Source organism: Neovison vison, chromosome 13 (assembly GCF_020171115.1).
Source record: "Neovison vison isolate M4711 chromosome 13, ASM_NN_V1, whole genome shotgun sequence".
NCBI classification, from domain to species: Eukaryota; Metazoa; Chordata; class Mammalia; order Carnivora; family Mustelidae; genus Neogale; species Neogale vison.
In genome coordinates, this window is record NC_058103.1 from 76,658,996 (window position 1) to 76,677,642 (window position 18,647).

The 18,647-nt window shown below is 38.7% G+C and overlaps 1 protein-coding gene across 3 annotated transcripts in view; it reads right to left on the reverse strand.

Annotated features, from left to right (window-relative positions):
* Window positions 1–15,186, reverse strand: part of SCG3 (secretogranin III) — a 36,907-nt gene extending 21,721 nt beyond the window's left edge. Inside the window, exons 1-9 of one of the 3 annotated variants that reach the window (XM_044230932.1) lie at window positions 15,169–15,186; window positions 14,034–14,177; window positions 13,287–13,339; window positions 12,736–12,781; window positions 12,426–12,641; window positions 7,917–8,059; window positions 6,545–6,694; window positions 3,690–3,867; window positions 879–995 (exon numbers count right to left, since the gene is read on the reverse strand). In XM_044230932.1, the coding sequence (XP_044086867.1) occupies window positions 879–995; window positions 3,690–3,867; window positions 6,545–6,694; window positions 7,917–8,059; window positions 12,426–12,641; window positions 12,736–12,781; window positions 13,287–13,339; window positions 14,034–14,124 (994 nt within the window). In that variant the 5' untranslated portion in view covers window positions 14,125–14,177; window positions 15,169–15,186. Of the gene's footprint in view, window positions 1–878; window positions 996–3,689; window positions 3,868–6,544; window positions 6,695–7,916; window positions 8,060–12,425; window positions 12,642–12,735; window positions 12,782–13,286; window positions 13,340–14,033; window positions 14,178–14,829; window positions 14,848–15,022; window positions 15,117–15,168 lie in introns of those variants that run through there. The other 2 variants (XM_044230930.1, XM_044230931.1) reach the window with 2 other exon arrangements.
* Window positions 15,187–18,647: the final 3,461 nt, after the last annotated feature.

The following is an 18,647-nucleotide window of genomic DNA, read 5'->3' on the forward strand; positions in this document are numbered from 1 at the left end:
GCTTATCATAAAGTTCAAGGAATCAAAGGTCAGCTAACTTTTTTGGTAAAGGGCCAGATAGTAAATACTTTGTGGACCATCTGTGGTCTGTGTTGGAATGACTCAATTCTGCCGTTGTGGAACAGAACGGGCTAGACACAGCGTCGAAACAAATGAGTGTGTCTGTGTGCCAATAAAGCCTCATGTATGGACACTGCCACGTGAATTGTATATACTTTTCTTGTGTCACAAAATACAATTCTTCTTTGCATTTTTTTCAAACATTTAAAGGTATAAAAGCAATTCTTAGTTGTGTGCTATACAAAAATAGGCAATGAGTCAGATTTGGTTCCATGGCTGTAGTTCACCAGCCCTATCACTGATCACACAGTCCTTTATTTTACAGATGCAGAAATTAAGGTCAAGCAAGGTGAGTGCTTGAGACATCCCATGGGACCGAGCTGGTCTTTGGCAGAGCCAGACCAGGGGGCATCACCTCTGCCGCTCAGTCCTGGTCTTTTTCCTTCCTACCACATGCAGACCTCACTGCTTAAAATCAACTCTTCTAGTCCTGACTGTGCAAACACAATTGAAAAAAAAACAAAAGGAGGGGTTGAATTTTAATAAAATTGTCTCCATGGAGATATTTGGAAAATGTTAATAAGACAAAATGTATTAAATGTGAAATGTTTGCACTCAAGCCGTATCTATAAAGAGTTGAAAATTTCTGGTTAATTTTATTTCTATGCATTATCAAACTGGTCAGTTCCGGTTACTCAGATGTTTTAGGCTATTTTGGTATAAATGATCAGGTTTGTGACGTAATTATTGCTAAATCCCTAATTCACTTTGGACAATGAAAACTGTTACAGTGAAAACAAAACAGATAAGACTCTCACCAAGATAGGAAACACCTTCTTCTGGAGATATTGTGCCATACTTTACCATCATCTTCACAAAGTCAATCAATGTCTTCATGATAGTAATCAGTGTTTCTTTCTCTTTTGCCTCTTTTTCTATATAAAAGAACAAAATAATTAAAAAAAAACTAGTGGAATATAGCTTCCTCTTTCAGTGTCAATTTATGAAGTAGGCATCTTATTGAAATATTTCTCCCTATACTTATAGCTGAAACCACATATATTTAATTTACAGAAAGGCTAAGATTTGATTCAGCATACAGGATAATGTACAGGCATACTGAACTTTTCCAGAAGTGGGCAATCAATTATAATTCTCCAAAAAGATTTACTTTAATCTAAAATACTTTATTAATAGAGTAAATGATAAAGAGGCAGTTTACAACCTGAGGTAATAGGAACTCAAAAACAAAGTTAGAAAATTTGTGACCCAACAATTTTTCTTTATTCAGACTCTATGTTTTTGAGGGCAAGAATGACCTGTTTTCATTACTCAAATAATATTTAAAAATAAAAACACACATGTATCTTTATTTTTTATAATGTAGGGTTGATCTTTTAATATTAATAGTAGTATATATTGCTTTCTAAACTTTATTTTACTTGAAAGAATAAATGCATGTAGTAAAAATATTCTGACAGTACAGAATTAAATAGTAGTGAAAATAACATTTTCTTCCTACCCCCCCAACTCCTCTTTCCTGTAGGTAACCGCTTTCTTGGAAACTCTTCATAATTTGACATACTGTTCTGCCTCTTGATGGAAGGCCATATATATATATATATATATATATATATATATATATATAAAAATTCTAAAAGTTAAAAAAATTTATTTCTGTTTTTAAAGAGAGGTGCTAGAGGAGAGTCCATTTTCCCTATTCTCTTGGCTGCCATGAAGGCTCTCTTCTAAATACTTCTGGCCTTTCCTCCACCATCTTTTCATCCTTCCTACAGATGGGGTTGGTAGACAATGGCCAATAGTCTTCATTTCTTGACTGATAGGGATTTAGAATTCTTCTTTTTCCTCCCCTGGAACAGTGGAAGGCAGAGATCTGAGACAAGTACCTGCTCTGTAGAATCCAACGATCCTTGTTATTGGCTATTCCAAGAACTAGACTAAGGACAGGGTGTGAGCAGGCCTATTGTTGGATCTCATACTAGGCTGCTTTCTACAACACTTACAACCCAGACTTTATCAGTTATCAGAAATATTTTGGTTTTCTACCCATTTTATTATTACTCAGTTGGTTCAGACTTTGGGTGAGAAGGATGGGTATTGTCAAAGACCACAGTGTAAGGATTTAAATTAAAAAAAAAAAAAAGGAAATTAAGAATGGGTGGGGGTCAAGGAAATTGAAAGATAAGTAAAATAAAAACATTCCAGTGGAATCTTTCAAATACCATAAAAGTTCCAAAGCTGGGAGAGAAGAAGTGTGAGAAAGGAAATGGGGAAGAGATCCTGGGAAAGCAATGGTAAATAACTTCAGCTGTCACACTGTTTGTTCAAGGTCACATCTGTAAAGTTATCTGGTGTCATGCTAATGTTCTTCTCTGACAAGAAGTGACTCACCAAGATGACAAAGGTTCTGAGCTGGGCATTTGCTATGCAATGGGGCAAGATGGCTGAGAATGGACCCTCAAGATGTACCAGCCCTGTAGGCACCAGCAAAGGGGCTGGTGCCATCTTGCCCAGTGTCTGGAATTGAAGGACAATGGATGTTCTCCAGAAATGAAAGCTCACTCTAAGCTCACTTCTTGGGGGAATATTTATTACAAATGTTCAATCCAGGGCTGAATCTTTGAACAGAGAGAGGAAAAGCCATAAAACAGTGCAGAGCACCTGTCTGGACAATAATAACAACAGAAAATTTGCTCATTATTATTTTCCTTGAAGATTAATCAAAACTAAACATGAATTGAAATCTTCAGCTAACCTATTCTGATGTACATGTAAGAGGAAAGACACATTGAGGACTTTGTTTAAAAAAAAAAAATCATTTGCCAAGTGTGTTTTGGGCTTCTGACCTGCTGTGATCCAATGTTAAGTTCATTTGATCTCATTTCTTTTTTTTTTTTTTTAAAGATTTTTTTTTAATTTGACAGAGAGAGATCACAAATAGGCAGAGAGGCAGGCAGAGAGAGAGAGAGGAGGAAGCAGGCTCCCTGCTGAGCAGAGAGCCCGATGTGGGACTCGATCCCAGTACCCTGAGATCATGACCTGAGCCGAAGGCAGCGGCTTAACCCACTGAGCCACCCAGGCGCCCCATTTGATCTCATTTCAAGACTGAAGCTGAAAATGTCTAAAAAGCAAAAATCTGAATTATTTTTAAAAGGATTAAATTATGTTATACACATTTCCTCTCTTTTCCAAGAGAGAAAAATGAATACAGCCTTTAAAATAAAAAAAAAGATTTGCAATAAGATTTGAGGCTGAGCAAATCAGGCAGTGACATTGATTTCCTCTCCTCATCTGTACAGGGCTTACTTACCTCAGCGTCCCGAACACCGCACATGTCCAGTGACTGTTTTTTGAACAAATAAGTGAACCCTCTGTTAACACAAAGATTGAACTATCCAGAAACTCCAGCTTTCCTGATTATCCTTTCCTAAATATTTTCATAACTAGTATTCTTCTTTTGAAAAAATTGATGTGAACTCTTTTCCCCAAGGCCATAATATATGTCATTGAAGACTGCATTTAGCTGAAAACAGGAAGAAAAAACCCCACCCATACACTTCCTGGAATTACTGTTTCTATTCCGCATGGTCAGAAAACACAGTGTTTACCTGAATCAATACTCTTCAGTAGTGCATAGAAGTTTGGGAAATACTGGAGTTCCTCAAAGTTGTCTTCATTGTAGATTTTAGTTCTCCTTTCCAAGCCATTTGTCAAGGTTAAGGTATTAGATACTGTTTCATCATTTTGTCCATTAGTAAAACCATCTTGAATTGTTGCCATTGGAGTCTCCATTGGAGGGGCGGGAATCAATAAAAAGTAAACATTTTGTTAGAACTAATTACGCTTCATCTTGATTCTTTCCTCTTTGGTGTCCTTGAATGTGAAGTGTAGGAATACCTCCTCCTTTGCAAGCTCCCACAGAATCAAACCCTTTTCCAGGCATGTGGGCATCTAGCCACATGGAAAGGTCACTGGGGCTAAGAGACATATGCTTCACCTGAGAACCCTGGCTCCTGCTCCTGGAGAATAGACAGGGAATTTCTAGGTTCCTACTTGGCCAAGTTCCCCCTCTGTCAGTTCTCATGAGTGTCTCCTCATAAAAATGCCTTTTACCAAGGAGGGGAGCTTTGAAGTCATAGACTTGACGACAGGATACAGGAAAGCCTGTCAGAATATCCAATGCCATCAGAACAGTCATACCACGGGGACTGCTCAGGGAAATTTTAAGGGCTATCTGGAAAGGTACGTGGGACTCTTTCTCCCAGACCTGATCCATTTCCAGTGTTCTGCATCTTAGTTAATGATCCATTGTCCATTCAGTGTACTAGACAGAAATTTAAAAGCCTTTCTTGTCTCTTCCTCTTCATTTCCTTCATCTAATCCATCAGTAGCCTTGTTAGCCCTACTTTCAAAATCTATCCCAAATTTGTACATTTCTCTTTTTCTCCATTACCTGGCTCTAGTCCAGATACTTTCGTCTCTTACTTTCTAACTGGTACATCAACTATTTCTAATCTATTCCCAACACTGCATTTTCCATGTTGTAGTCAGAGTTACCTTTTTAAAAATATGATCATGTAACTCCTTTGCTTAAAATCATCCAGTGTTTTCCTAATGGTCCTACAATAAAGATCAGAATCCACAGCCTTGCCTGGTCTGCCCTGGATCCACATCCCCAGGCTCATCTCTCATTGCTCCCTCTGTTTGTGAGCCACCTTGCCCTTGTAGCAGCTACTCGGATACTCCACACATTCTTCACTACATTCTACCTCTCATATCCACAAGTTAACTCCCATTCAGCCTTCAGTTTTGGCTTAAGTCACTTCCCTGAGCCCAAGTCCAGTACAGGTTCCTTTTTAACAAGGTCTCTAGAACCATGTTTCTCTCCTCAAAGCACTCAAGGCACTTGTAGTTAAAATAGGTGACTATTTGTGAAGAAAACCATCTACTTTTTCCATTAGACCTTAAGCTTCATGAGACCAAGGACTCTATCTTTTTAAATGAGCATTACATCCCCAGTGGTTGGTTCATAATTGGTACCTCGATAAATATGTACTGAATGAATATTTCATTTGCATTAATGCATTTAGATGACAGTGAACAGGTCAAGCATATGGGTGTTTAGAGATGGGTGAATAAGGAGTACAAAATGGTAGTGAGGGATGCCTGGGTGGCTCAGTTGGTTAAGCAGCTGCCTTCGGCTCAGGTCATAATCCCAGTGTCCTGGGATAGAATCCCACATCGGGCTCCTTGCTCGGCAGGGAGCCTGCTTCTCCCTCTGCCTCTGCCTGCCTCTCTGTCTGCCTGTGCTCGCTCTCTCTCCCTCTCTCTCTGACAAATAAATAAATAAAATCTTAAAAAAAAATGGGAGTGAAAGATCAGGAAAATATAGTAGTTATGTCACTTTCAGTTCAGATGGTTAGCTTGAGTGAATGTCATGGATTCTGTGATAAATCCAGAATGTTATGGGTAGATCTTTAAAATCTGTTTTTAAAAAAATGGAAGCTGGTGGAGATGGGAAGTAGGGAGACCAAAAGGGAGCTGTTACGCTATCTAGTAAAAGAAAAACCCAGACCCAGTTTCTGTTTTCTAGCCTCCTCTAAAACAGGACGATAGGCCTATACACGCTTTTTCCTTGTATTTGGGATACAGCGTTGGAGGGGATGAGGAGCCATGGGGTCTGGGTGCTCTGGTGGAGAAGTAAAGGAGAGGTGAAGAGTTTGATATTTTCTTATATCCCTCTGTGGTCAGCTCCGTCTAGAGTTTTATAGGGAATTCAAAGTGGAAGGAAGATTTTAGTAGTGTGGCGATGCCAAAGAAAAGATGAGGAGGCATAGAGCCAGGAAGGGGAAGGAAGGGGCAATGACTAGACCAAGTAAAGGATGGTTGCAGGCCTCTGAACCAATGCGAAGAGGAAGGAACGGGTGGAAGGGCTCAGGATATAACAGAGAGGCAGCATCAGGGAACTAGCTCTGGGAACACAGACTGGTGTGGCAGAGGATCAAATCAACCCGAGTTTCTTTTTTGGGGTTCTGGAGGCAGATGATGACATTCTGTGAGCAGAAGTTGTATACTGAAAGAGCTGTGAAATATTTGGTTCCAGTCCACTGACATTATACAAGCAGTTGTTATGAGGAATGGTTATGACATTTCCACCTAACATTATGGGTTAATTTACTGTGGAGTATAAGATGTAACCTTTACTGTGTAATATAATATAACCCATATCTTCATTTTCAACTGAGAGTTGGTTTATATCTTTTAACTTATTGGTATTTCATGAGTATATATTTTAAGTGGGTTCAACGTGTCACATATCCCAAATCTTCTTTGGCAACAAGTAAGATATTAATTATATACAGATTGTATTAATTATATACAAATACAAGTACACACAGATGCACATCCATGCATATGCATATGCACACATTCATAACATGCATATGAAGTCACATATACATACCACTTTCTCTGGTATTTTTCCAGCCTGACTTTCAGTCACGCTTGTCGGTTTATTGGGTTCCTCCTCATAAGTGTTGGCTTCCTTTGAGATCAATTTCTGTAAAACCTCTGCTACTTCATCTTCTAGTGTGTGTGCCTGGCTTTCTGTGATCTGTTATAAAGAGTGAAAACATATATAACTGCTTTTCTCATACTTGTGATTAAAAAATCTAGACTGGGAGCACCTGAGTGGCTCAGTGGATTAAGCTTTCGGCTCAGGTCCTGATCTCAGGGTCCTGGGATCAAGCCCCGCATCTGCCTCAGCATCCCTGCTGAGCAGAGAGCCTGCTTCCCCCTCTCTCTCTGCCTGACTCTCTGCCTACTTGTGATCTCTCTCTCTGTCAAATAAATAAATAAAATCTTTAAAAAAAAAATCTAGACTAAACTCTAGTCAAATACATTTTTTAGTAATTGAGAGAATCTTGTGGTCCCTCTTTGTAGATAACGCTTGTTTATGCCTCTATTAGTTGCTGGCCATTCTAGTGACTGCCCCAGCCCTCCTGGGAAACAGTGCCTTTGGGCTATACAAATAATCAGGCCTGACTTTGGGAATCCATGGAACATTTATTTTGAGAAACACCTTGAGGGTTATTTCTCTCTCTCTCTCTTTTTAAAAGACTTTATAAATTTAATTGAGAGAGATAGTGAGAGAGAGCATGAGAAGAGGGCAAGAGGGTGAAGCAGACTCCCATGAAGCAGACATGGGACTTGAACCCAGAATCCTGGGATCATGACCTGAGCCAAAGGCAGACGCTCAACCATCGGAGTCACCCAGGTGCCCCTTGAGCGTTTTTTCTCTACCCTCAGCTGCAGGTCATGGCAGGTAGCCTCTGAAACAGACAAATTTAGCCCCCTGCTATGGCCTGATAGAGCTGTACAAGGTCTGGGAATCAGGCTGAGGGATGACCTAATTAAATTGCTTCGAGTTTGCCAAATGTTGCTTGTCTTTGCTCCTGTTAGTCTCTTGTCACAACTCACATATCTTTTACTGCTGTTCATTAAATCCTAACCATCCTTTGAGCTGACTTCAAACACCTCCTTCTCTGAAGCTCTTCCTTATTGCCCAACTGCACATAATCCATCCTCAGGCATGCTGGACTGCTTTTACAGTTCTGATGCTGCTTGCACAGTGGGCATGTGTATACTTGTGTAGCTCCTCTGGTAGACTATAAGTTCCTAGAAGATTGTTGTCTTATTTGTCCTCACAACCTATCGTGCTTAATATAAAGTAGAGATATAAGAAACATTCGGCTACAACTTGGACCATGTAGCTTGGCTTCTTAGCAAATTCCAAACTATACTAAGAAATGGGTTTATTCGCATGCAGGACTTACAAGGCCAAGATTCAGCAGTTTAGAAACAATCTTATCAAATACTCCTCTGTCATTTTCCTCATAAATCCTGGTAGCAATTTTCTGGACGATGTCTTCAGCAGTTAAAGGAGTTCCATCTAGTTGATGAAGGCCGTCTGGATCATCTAGAGGGGGTGTAACCACAATTCCACATCATAGCTATCATAGGCCCAGTTCATGGATTGTATTACATTTTCAATCTGTACCTTGCTCTTGTACACTCAGGTACGATTGGAATGCATTCATGGTGTTGTTTGGCCCAAATAAGCCCTTGGTTAGAAATAAAATTTTACTTCTAGGTGAGATGCTAAGGTGGCAATGGAAATTCTGAAAGCTTCTTATGTGATTTTAAGTGAAAAAAAGATCTGAAGACAACACAAAAAGCCTCTCCATTTTTCATTCTCACTAATAATACAAACAAGGTTGTATTTTGAAATTTTACAGTGGGCCATATTTATGTATTATGCCATATTGTCCAAAACATCCTTCTATATACTATGTAATTTGATATTCCACTTCCATACAAAGAGTAGACTGGTAATATCTGCACGTGGATTTCTTCCACTGGCAAGTTCCTGGCCTGAGGGTGGGGGAACCTGCCTCACACTCGGAATCAGAGAGGGTATGCTGAAGATTTGATGACTTATCTGGGATAAATATTTACTTCTAAATGAATGTGTGTCTGAACTCCTTTACGGAAGACAGCTTAATGTGATAAGCCCCTTTCTCTAGAGAGCAGGGAACTTATTTTATGTGTCTGATATTTAAACTTTTAAAATGAGACAACAGATTTGTGCAAAGCAGTATGTAAATCTATGTAAATCTCTGCAGAGATGCTTGCAAATATGTGTTGTTGGCTTTCCTGGGAATACATTTGGCAGCACTGCTTCAGAGGAAACAAGAGCTTATCCTGAGGGAAAGGCACAGTCGTGTTGGTGGCAAGGAAACACAGCACCATGTCCAAGACAACTCTCAGGAAACAGGTGGTCTTTTCTCACCTAGAGCACAGTGAGCAATATACTAGTATGTGCAAGTTTACAAGGCACTTAACTCTTCCTGTCCCCTCTAGATGGATTGGCAGATCAGAATTTTAGCCCACCATACCACTTCTTATCTATATTTCCTTGGACCACTGTAAAGGGAGATCGTAGGATTATCTGTTTCCTTATGAAGCTCAGATAGAATAAGATGTAAATGTACCTCTTAAATTGCAAAGTACTCTATGAAAGCTGGTGTGCAGTATCATGTGAAAGTTAAAAAAATTATTATATGTAGTAGATTTGTGCCAACTGTGATTATCTTCTAGAGAAAATGGAAATTGAATCTCTGGTCAAATTCTACCTAAATAATTCTGATCATATTTACTCCAAAAAGAAGAGACTCATATTTCTATTTTTATTCTGTCCTTTTTCTTCCATGACTTTGAGGATTCAAACAAGAAATTTCTCTCCCAACCCTCCTTTCAGAGTCCATACAGCTGAAGGGATATGCCATCGTGGGCAGAATATTTTCTTGTTGTTTGAAGAAAAGCTTAGGAAACTGAATAGAATGATTATAGATGGAGGACTAGAAGCTTCCTGACAGTATATTATTGCTAAGCCATTAGCTGTGAGCTCTGGGAGCCCCTGTGTATCAGAGTGACTAATAAACAGAAGACACCCTAAGAAAAAACCATACAACCGATTTCCCTCCCTCCTGACTGAAAATTGGGTTTTTTGTCCATGGTTTTTCAGGAGAGAGACTCATTGTTATTTAGGTCTGATTCTTCCATTTGTGGGTTGCAGGACAGACTCTCGGGAACATGTGGAGCAGAAACTACCCAAGATCTATGCAGAGGTGGAAAAATTTATTTCCCTTCCCACTTAATCCCTCAGGATCTGAAAAAAAGGAAAAGCACTGGTAGCCTGCTGGAGCTGGAAATAACTGAGATGACTGTTTTTCAGTTCATTTACTTCATAACGGGGAAAACATAAGCAATTCTCGGCAGAAACAGCCTCTCTGCTCTGCTGCCCTGCTGCCTGCTCTTGAGTCAGGAGCTCAGACTTCCCTAGCAGACCTTTGCTAGGTGGTGTGAATCGTTGACCACTTGGGCATTGCTCCTTACCTTCACTGATTTTACTTGGCTTCTCTAAAAGGGAGACAATTACTCAGAGTGACTTCTCTGCTGCTCATGAAAGCGTATTTTACCCTCCTACAGATACCCTCAGAGGGAAACCAAACATGAGTTCAACATCCATAACTTTTTTTAAGTAGCTACAACATCCTAAGTGGATGTAAAAGACCATCTTCCAAGTCTTCATCACCCTGTTATTTTTTGAACCCTTGGCATCTATGTACGGCACCTGGCATTCATTTGTCCAACACATATTTTTATTAAAGTCTTCATATGGGCCAGAACTGGAAACAGATTGATAAATACTTTAAGCATGATACCTAACTACACAGAGCTTTTTGTCTAGCTCATAGTCTGAAACATAGTAATATCAATAAATATTTGTTTGGTGAATGCACACAGGAACCCCAAAGCACTACTTCATAAAAGAAACTTGGAAAAATCCTGAATCACATATACTGTGGCAAACATAGAAAAGGACACCCGACAGGCCCTACAAGCCCATCTGGAGGTTTCACAAAGGTGTAACAGTATCCTGCAGAAGTTTTGCCCCCTCACTTTTTTACTCCTTCTGGGATGTAAGTCTGCATGCCTCTGAGGTTCCAGTTAACTTGGTCGTCACAAACCCAGCTGGTTCCAGGATTTCCAAGGTCTAAGAGGAGAACAGTAATTCACTCATAGACCATTATCTCCAAAAGTCTCCTCTGTAGTCTCAAGTGGACTTGAAATGACTCCTAGGGTAAATCTAGAGCTATCAAGGGTAGGACTTGAGAGTTCTGAATCCATTTGGGATGGTAATAAAACGTTAAACAATTTAAAAATAAGTTACTCAAGTTAGTGGTCAGACACAAACAGATCTATAACTCTGCCTGCACATACAACAAGTTTGAAAAAAAAAAGGTAGTCAAACAAACATTAGACTGTTTTTTAAATTTTATGAAATTAAATGGTCTGTTCAATCAAAGTAACTTAAACTATTCTGTATGCAGCTATACCCAGTGCCTATTTATTTCTAGTCCAAATATTTTAGGTTAAAAAGTAGAATTCAAGAGAAACACATTTCTGTGAGTAGTATACAATATGAAATGTTTCAAAATATAAACCATCTCCCCTACCCTATTCATATAGAACACACTTCTGAATTTTCCTCAGGCTGTGATATCCAATGAAAGTAATATTTAGTCGGTAGTTGTTTTCTGGCAGAGATAGCCAAGATAATTCTCTTGTGGCCATGGAGCAAAATAAGAATATTAAAGAAAATTTGTAGTCACTTTTAAGCAGTGGTCCTCAGCACAGAAAACACACTCTCCTCCTCTATGATCAGATTCAATCGTTCATTTACTCCCTGGAGTATTATTTTATTTGCTCACTCATTCCTTTATTCATCTATTCATGCAGTGAATTCATAAGGATTCAGACACTGGATATACAATGTTTCTGTTCTAGTGACATTTCCAGTTTAGTTAGAAAGACATAAATCATAGGTAGTCACACTTAGGAATATAAAATTACAAATTACATTAAGTGTCATGAACGAAAGGAACAGGTTTCTATCAGATCATGTGTGCTTGATGAACACAGGAATCTGTCCTTCCAGGACTATGGAAGCCACATTAAAGATTTGGGTTTTTATCCCGACACAAATAAAAATCTACTAACGGGTTTTATGCAAGAGTGACAAGACTGTACTTGTGTGTTGAAAAGATCACTCTGGCTGCTCTGAGTTAGAGAAGGGCAGAGTGGATGCTGGAAGATCCATTAGAAGATTTTGCTGTAGTTCAAGTGAGACATGATTAGAGTTTGGACAAGGATGGCGGTGATCGAGGATAGAGAACAAAACTATTGTATATATAGGATATATATATATATATATATTTCAGAGAAGGAGAAGTGTGGGCTAGTGTTAAGAGACATCAGGCTATAGATGATAATTAGGGCCATGGAAAGGTTAGAATGACCTAGGGAGAAAGATATAACTAGGAAAAGACCACTGAAAAGAAAGTAATGACTATTTCAGCTTTCGTAAGGAGCATTTTATTGACGTAATTATTTGAGAATTCAGATATTTTCTTTGTACTAATAGTTAAAGTAACTTGGAATGTTAAAATGAATTCGATTTCATAAAATATAGACAGCAGATTTACATTGTTTTCAAAGAATCAGTAAAAGAACCTTAAAATGAGAAAATAAAATTTGGGCTTCTGTGAAGCTGAGGCCTCACACAAAAATTTGGGCTTTGCCTTAATTTTGATCCTAACTAATAAAGGACTATGAATATAAAAAGGCTATTTTTAAAACATAGGACTTTCTCTTAACCCACAATGGGGAGACTCCAAGTTAGAGAAAAAAGGAATCAAAAGTTTTATTTCCTCATTTACCTTGAAATTTATGGTTCAGCCCACTCTTAGTAGAATCATAATCATCAATCAGTCTTCGATTCTTGGTTGAATCAGCGTCTTCCACATTTAATTTATTATCATATGGGGAGCTTCTAATGGATTGTCTTTCTTTCTCAGTTTTTTCTTTTTCTGTTATTGCCTTTAGCAGGTTCAAGTTATCAACAAAGGAATAATTGCTTTCACCTGGCTTGTTTTCTGGAATAAAAGCCCCCAAGCCCAACACATCCATTTTAGTTAAGATTTTCATAACCTACGTTATTTAAAATATATCACCATAATTTCTTTTTACCTGGAGGGTATGTTTTTTTAATCTTGTCTGCTTCTGCTTCAGCAATCTGGGAAGTAAATTGAAGATAGACCTGATTTTAAATCATTGCTCCAGCATTTACCAAATATGACAGCTAAATAATTTAATCTCTGTGGGATTTCATTTTCTTATTTGTAAAATGTAGATAATAATTTCTATTTCAAAGCATTGCCATGAGGATTAAATGAGATAAAAGAAAGGGCAGATGGTCTGCAAATATTAATCCCCTACTCCTGTAATATTGGTGAAAGATAAATCTGATAAATTAAACAGTCTTAAAATAGAGTGGATGTGATATTGGATTTACTGAGTTATTATACAGTCAGTTCTATGTATTATACAGAATTCTATGTATGTAACTGTTAAGATGTACAATTTCCCAAAACATATTTTCCATCTTAATTTCTGCCAATTTATTATTAAGTTCCTGAAGTTTGTGAATTCAAAATGGCTAAAATGTCACAGCTTAATTATATTAAATATAATAACTAAAATAAAACGAAATAGCATTTATAATTTTACTTTTGACCTACCTGTTCATTCAAAGGTCTTTCTGCACTTAATTCTCTATTATGTAGGGGTTTTTCTAGAATAACCAAACACAAATATAAATTTTATTGTACAGTGGAAAGGTACAATATGTATCTTACTACATAAAATCTCCAAAAAAGAAAAACAAATATTAGGAGAAATGTTTTTGGATGCCTGTGAACAAAAATATGTATTAACAAAGATAATCAAGATTATACAGTAACAATGATTATCAGCGTTGCTTTGCTTATTATCTTGGTGCACTTCCCGAGTTAAAAGAATTTATTAGTTCTATTTATATAGTTTATTTTTCTGCCCAGAAATCTAACATTTAGTTCTAACACTTCTCTTGCCAGCTGTTTCCAGCTAGATAGAGCATAATTTGGATTGGCAAATTAAAAGATCTTTTATCATAGGCTGCACATATTATGAATAAAATATCCTAGTTGTAAGACAACTAGGGGGAAAAATGCCACTTTTTAAGGCGGAAAAAAACACCCCCTCGCCCAGTTTCAAATGAAGATATTTCAAAACAACCCATGCTATTACTCTATCACTCAAAAATTGTGTGTGTGGGGGGGTGGCATCTGTCTTCTTGTCTCTGAATTCGGACTGATTTCTCTATCAATATACACGGATACGATCTGATCAGAAAAGAGGCAAGGTGATTTACAGTTCCCGGGATTATACCAAGCTTTACCTCTTCGCGGCGAAATAAAAGAGAGGTGGGAAGAAAAGTGCCCACGTACCTTGACTGCCTCCCGGCTTGGGAAAAGCTTGAATTGGGCTGCTTTGAAGCACCAACACCAGAATCCAAGTGCCGGTCCAAAGGAACCCCATTCTTCCACGCTTGGCTTCAGTAACAGCCTGGCGCCGGACTCCCAGAGCTGTGGCTTTTGTTATGAATGAAAAGGAGGAGTAAAAACAGGAAGAGCTAAGAGGGCGGGTGAGGGGAGGAAGAGTGGCAGGGACCCAGCGGCCAGGAGAGCTCCGCGACGCCGTTACTCAGTAAAGGGTTTAGAAAGGCTCCGGGCGCTCCGGAGTCAGGTCCCTCAGGTGGGGGAGAGCGCTGTCCGCCCTGTGGGTGCTGAAGTTCCTGTGACGCGAAGCCAGCCGCGGGTCGGCTAGGGCGTAGCCTTACTCTCTCTCCCTCCTTGAGAGGAAGTGAGAGGAAGGAAGCGCATGCTCTCTGAGAGCCAGAGGCGGTAAGGGATGGCGTCAGCGACTCCAATGCTACTCCAATCCCCCGAGAATGCGAGGGGGGAGGGGCGACCGGCAGGCTAGCGTATTTTCCGTGCCGCAGTCTTTCGGGTGCTCCTGTGCTCAGGGTCACCTGGATTGCTATAAACTTGGACGTCATTGTCGTAACGTCCCAACCAAATGTTACCTCAAGGACCAAATGCCTTCCCTGCCCTTGCACCTGTCAAGGAGAGCTAGATAACCTTGTATGAAGGTTTCTGTCTTGGGATAGTTCTGGGATATCTGTTCCAGAATCCCTTCTTTCTCCGCCACCCCCTTTAACCAAAAGGTAGATATAATACTTACATCCTTAGAAAAGCCATGCCTTTGTGATTTGGGTTGGCATACAAAATGTCCCTCCTCCCTCAGTGCTCTTATTTCTGTCTTAATTCTATGCAGTCTTTTGAATTGGGAAATTCAAGGAATATTCTTTCACATATATTGCCTCTACACATTCTCACTCTCCTAGATGCTGAAGCAGAACTAAAAATATTACTACCTGTTCCCCCAGGCGTGGATGTCCTCATCAGTCTGGGATAAGTAAGCATCAAGAGCCAGTTTCATTGTAAAACTCCCCCTTCCTCACTAAGGGGAAAGCTCCCTCTTCAGCACCACCAGCACCACAAAACAAACAAACGAACCAACCTGCATTTCCGTAAAAATTTTCCCCAGGATTCAATTATGCCTAAGGGTCTGGCTGTTCCAGAAGTCTTGGAAGAGAAGGGATCCTAACTAGGTCAGGAGGTGCTTCCCACATTCTGAGAATATTCCCCAAAGTCTAACACTAATGCATAAAAGGAGTTATCAAAAGACTTTTAAATAACGAAAACAAGCAACAGTAATGTCAGCAGGATGCTGAGTAAGCTCTTCAGTTTCTGATTTTTAAACAGAGCTTGGAGCCTTTCCTTCGTACTGTGGCATTCTGGGAACCCATCTGAATAATGACCAAATAGAAGGATTCAGCACAATCAGGCCTTTGATTTCTGCACCCTTGCTTTTCAAGGAGCAAGTTAGTGATTCGAGTACCTATAAACAAACAAACTAACTAACAAACAGATCTCCCTTGTTCTAAAGGGTTTTGAGTTTGGAAGTTACTCAAATACTTCCCTTTAGAATCTGAAGAGTACTTTCAATCTAACAGCTATTTCAAAACAAATGGTTGTTTTTTGGCAGTGATAACACAGCATTATTATCCCAGTATTCTGGTATACCTCATTAAAAAAATTGTCACAATTAAGATCTCAGCTGGGTAGGGCGCCTGGGTGGCTCAGTGGGTTAGGCCGTTGCCTTCGGCTCAGGTCATGATCTCGGGGTCCTGGGATCGAGTCCCGCATCGGGCTCTCTGCTCAGCAGGGAGCCTGCTTCCTCCTCTCTCTCTCTGCCTGCCTCTCTGCCTACTTGTGATCTCTCTCTGTCAAATAAATAAATTAAATCTTTAAAAAAAAAAAAAGATCTCAGCTAGGTAAAGGATGAATTTCCTCATGATCCTCTTCTTTAAAACAGAGATAACGGAGGGACACCTGTGTGGCTCAGCCAGTTAGGTGGTTGCCTTCAACTCAGGTCATGATCTCAGGGTCCTGGAATCAAGTCCTGCATCGGGCTCCCTGCTCTGCCTGCTCTGCTTCCTCTGCCTGCCACTCCCCCTGGTTGTGCTCTCTCTCTCTCTGACGTAAATAAATTTTTAAAAAAGATGACAGTCTCTGTTTCCTTCATAATGTTATTGTGGGGATCAAATGGTACATGTTTTGATCAAGTCATTTTGATGCCAAGAATATTTTGACATAGCCTAAAATATAAGTCATGAAATGTTTTCAGCACTTAAGAAACATTACTGAATATTATGTGATAGAGCCTTTTGCTAATCCTGACACTCTATTCCTTACCTGATTCCTCAGTCTCACACTATTTTTAAAATAATTACCTTCATTTTTAAGATTAAAATATAGTTGACATACAGTGTAACTTAGTTTCAGGTGTACAACATAGTAATTTGACAACTCTATGTATTATACTATGCTCACCACAAGTGTAGTTACCATTGATTATACTCCCTATGCTGTGCCTTTCATCCTGGTGACTTATTCATTTCATAACTAGAAGTGTGTACCTCCACTCCCCATCATCCATTTAGCCTCATTCTTTTATTTGTCCTGTTTCTAACTGACCTCTCTCCTCGTTATATGTTTGTGGTTGGGAGAGAGGCTCAGCCTAGAATGAAGTTAAGAGATGGCTACTAGCACATTGCATTGCTTGCCAAAAATTTTTAAAAATGGGTTTGACCTTTTTCTGCCTTTTGGACTCAAGGTGACTGTGTTAAATGGACACTGAATCTAGGAATATGTTATGTTTCTGATCAAATGAGCTCTAGAACACTGAGTAAACTGTAAGGCATGAATTACTTTACATTCCTCAGTCTTATGGATATTTCTGGTGGACACAGTGTAGGTCTAAATGGAGTGATTCTAAGTTTCATTTATTCATTAGGAAATGTTTATGGAGCACTTGACATGTAGCAGGTATTGAGATAATTGCTGGGTATATAAAGACAAATAAGACGGCCACTGCTAGTCTTATAGCCTAATAAAGAGAAAGGACAACAATAAATACAACTTGTTACTGAGTAGTTTTCATGTCCTACACATTGGCCTCATTTAAATATAAGTAAACAACAAAAATAAATAAATAAATATAAGTAAACAAACAAGCACAGAAGTGTGTTATGGGTCCTCTCTTTTACATGTAAAGTTCAGATAGGGTGCAAATAATGGAATGAATGGTCAGGCGAGGTTTCAAAGAGAAGATATCTCCTTTCTTAATAATAAAAAGATTAAGATATTTTATTATTCTATATACATCCAGTATAAACATTGAATAGTGGGGGCACCTGGGTGGCTCAGTCAGTTAAGCAGCTGCCTTTGGCTCAGGTCATGATCCCTGGGTCCTGCTTCTACTGAGCAGGGGGCCTGCTTCTCCCTCTGCCTGCTTGTATTCTGTCTCTCTCTGTCAAATAAATAAAATCTTTAAAAAAAAATTGAATAGTATCAAAAATACATGTTGAAATTACAAGTGTCATTGACACAGATGATCATAAAATAGACAACATACAATGTACAGGTAATTTGTAAGTACTTCTTGTATATAGGGGAACACACACATGGATTGCTTGTCATGTTCTCATTCAGTGGTGAAGAAAATGCCTTTTGAGCTGAGTCTTGGAGGTAGAGATATTTGAAAGATGTTTTTATCCATTATTAAAAAAATCATTCTATTAATTATTGCATATTTTATGATAGGAAATTCCAAACAAACACAGAAGTAGAGAAAATACTGAAATTAACACCAATGTGTTCATTACCCAACTTTACTGGTCATTAGCTTATGACTATTCTTTTTATTTTATATTCCCAACCACTTGGCACCACCAATGGATTATTTACCTCTAAAAATCCCAGACTTCATATCATTTCATCCATAATTATGTCAGTATGTTTACCTAAGAGATAAGGATCCTTTTTTCCTAACATTACTGTCATACATTTAGCATATGTCATCATAATAATAATACTACCTTTGTATCATCATATATCCAATCAGAATTCAAACTTCCGCACTTGCTTATAAATAATTTTGACAGTTGGTTTGCTTGGACCAGGATCTAAACAAGGCCATGCATTGCATTTGGTTAGCATGCGAGAGATACATACCAATATAAGATTGGAAAGATACATGTTGCCAGGTTTTCTTTGAGTTTCCCAGACAAGTCAGTTTCTTCCTTAGAATATTGTGCACACTTTTAATGTAACATGTAAACCATTGTGCTGCTTTTGAACATGCTTCTTTTTCCTTATTCCAAAAGTAATAAATACACATCAAAGGAAAATTCTGAAACTACAGATAAGCAAAAAGGAGGGGGAATCTGATAGAGATAACCACCAACTTTTGGCATATGTGCTTTTGGTGTCTGTTTTTCTAAATAAAAATATTTTATATATATCTTAATAAAATTGTATTTCATACTCTAATTATCTGCTTATATAATTTATCCCACTAGCTATTTATCCCACTAAACTATGACATCCTCAAAGGAAAGGATCTTGTCTTACTTCTCTTTCTTTCTCAACCAT